Raw genomic sequence first — 2,500 nt, 5'->3', positions numbered from 1 at the left:
GATGCATTGAGGTATGTACAGTATTAGTTGACAGGCAAACACACACACACACACACACACACACACACACACACCTATAGCCATTAATTTTAAGTTTGCCCCTTTGTCAGGAAACAGGACTGGTGACCTCAACAGACGGTAGTATTCCAGAGAAGCCCTACCCATATGACTTTCATCTCCACAGAATTCTATGAAACTCTCCTACACACACACACACACACACACACACACACACACGCACGCACGCACGCAGACTACTGACAAAAACCCCTAACCACACTTAATAATGCTGCAACATGAAGAATGGAACCAGCTGAAGGTACTTAGGTGCCAACCAACCCCCCCCCCCCTCACCCCTCACTCTTCATCATCAGAGGCAGAGGGGGGGCCTCTACTGTACCCAGCCCTCTCAAATATAGAACTCCAATTTGAGTTAGGACAATCTCCTCATACTTTTCTTAAAAGTTAACCTTTTGGTGTTTTTCACTGAGACACGAATGAACTTCTGTGAGAATCTTTACATTAACGTACTCTCTCTCTCACACATACACGCACGCACGCACACACACACACACACACACACACACACACACACACACACACACACACACAGCCCTGTGGGCTGCTATTGACCCTGTAACCTGGTTGTTGTCCGGTGCTAACCAACAAATCCCACTCTGTAATGCCTGTCAATGCCAGCAGTCCAGCCTTGAATGTGCTCCGGTCAGCACGACAGCCCCACTGACCATAGTGTGTGTGTGTGTGTGTGTGTGTGTGTGTGTGTGTGTGTGTGTGTGTGTGTGTGTGTGTGTGTGCGTGCGTGCGTGCGTGTGTGTGTGTGTGAGAGAGAGAGAGAGAGAGAGAGAGAGAGAGAGAGAGAGAGCGAGAGGGAGAGAGAGAGAGAGAGAGAGGGCGGTAAAGCCTACCTCTCCATTGTTCTGCCCTTTGAATACTAATCCAGGGCCTCCCGTGTAGGAGGACACCCAGGGGTCCCGCTGCTGATAGCAGGGAGCTGCTTGTGGGGCTTTAGACCGCGTGGTGCGATCACTCTCATCAGGACCGCTCATATTGCACCTTCGGTCCGTGTACCACGCCGGCGGATGACAATGACGACGCCTCAGGAAGGGATCAATCCGTGCGACGTCACTGTGGCGTCCGTCCAAGAGGTGAGCGTGCGTTTTTGGCGTCCCCGTCGCGCGCCGTCTGTCCGTCCGTCCGTCATCAAAACCATCGCGGTCGCTCGTGTGAAAGTCAACGGGACAAAGCACCCAAATCCAATGCGAATTCCACCGAGTGAAATCGTGTTTGTGCCCGTTCAGTCATACCTACCTAACTTTTGATGTGACAGGACTCGTGTGAGAGACTGAGGTCAAGACGAGACCAAGAGGGGAAGCTGTTGATCTCAGCGTGGGACAGCATGGTGAGTGGGCCGCGGCTGCTTTAGCCGAGATAAAACATAGATGCACACTTGTTCTTGACCGCCACCTTGGACCATGGTAGATCTACAAGCTATCGTATCACTCAAACCACCTAGGCCTACTTAACAGTTACCAGGCTGAGTGTGTTTTCTAACAACCAAGTGGGTGTGAGGGGAACTTCTTTTAAATTGCAATAAATTAACTTTACAACAGCCCAGAAATGTGACGACCCACTCACAAATGCCCTCAAATTGGCCCTATGACACATAGCCTAGTAAAACAGCAGTGTACGGGAAATGTGGTATTTTGACACGGGTGTTTGTACCGCTGCTAGTGTCTGACTCTCCAGCAGCAGAGCCTGTCTGAGGGCCCCAGACCCGCGGGCCAGGCCCAGTCCTTCCTGGCCCGGCAGAGGCTGTCCACCCAGGCCCGGAGAAGCCTGGGACTCGCCCCCAGGATCCTGCCCAGGTAGGAGCACCCGAGACCGGGGAGAGACACCTGAGGACGACCCGCTCTTTGGAGCCAGGAGAGGAGGATGGGACATGGAGAGAGGAAGATGCTGGTGCCTCTAGCCGAGGACTGGAATGAGGAACTGATTAGCGCTGATAAGATACTGTAAGGACACGCGATTACAAGAATCCCAATGCACTTGTTCCTGTACCCGTACTTGTTACACATGGCTAAATAAACTTTCTATTCTATATTCTATTTTATTCATTTGTAGTTAGCGCTCTCTGCTGGTCAAAGCAGGAACTGTCTTTATTCGTTCAATAACATTCACACAAATCCATTGTCCTTGATTTATTAAATTTTCGTCAGAATAATTTCATCTTTGATTACATTTCTTTTGGTCTTATTTTGAATTCTATCAAAATTTAAAAGTCAAGATTTAGGATTATTAAATCGAAACGCATCCATTCACAGAGCATTTGAGTGAGCAGAGTAAATACAGTGACTGAGACATTCGTCCATCTTTGTCCATCACACCTTCACACACACACCTTCACACAGTCTCAAACCATGCGACTTCAGTTCAAGCTGAGGGCTGAGCGCCTCGTCCGATCGCGGCCTAGGATCCGGTG

At 49.9% G+C, this 2,500-nt stretch overlaps 1 protein-coding gene across 1 annotated transcript in view; it reads right to left on the bottom strand.

Annotated features, from left to right (window-relative positions):
- Nucleotides 1–2,487: 2,487 nt before the first annotated feature.
- The window catches only part of best2 (bestrophin 2), a gene marked incomplete at both ends in the record, with an annotated part of 5,290 nt that continues 5,277 nt past the window's right edge, over nt 2,488–2,500 (bottom strand). Inside the window, one exon of the mRNA XM_084441469.1 lies at nt 2,488–2,500. This exon is cut by the window's right edge and continues 196 nt beyond it. Coding sequence (XP_084297595.1) covers nt 2,488–2,500 — 13 coding nt within the window.

This window comes from Borostomias antarcticus (assembly GCF_949987555.1).
Source record: "Borostomias antarcticus genome assembly, chromosome: 7".
Taxonomy (NCBI): domain Eukaryota; kingdom Metazoa; phylum Chordata; class Actinopteri; order Stomiiformes; family Stomiidae; genus Borostomias; species Borostomias antarcticus.
Note: the sequence above shows the minus strand (reverse complement) of the source record. Positions and strands in the feature narration are given on the sequence as shown.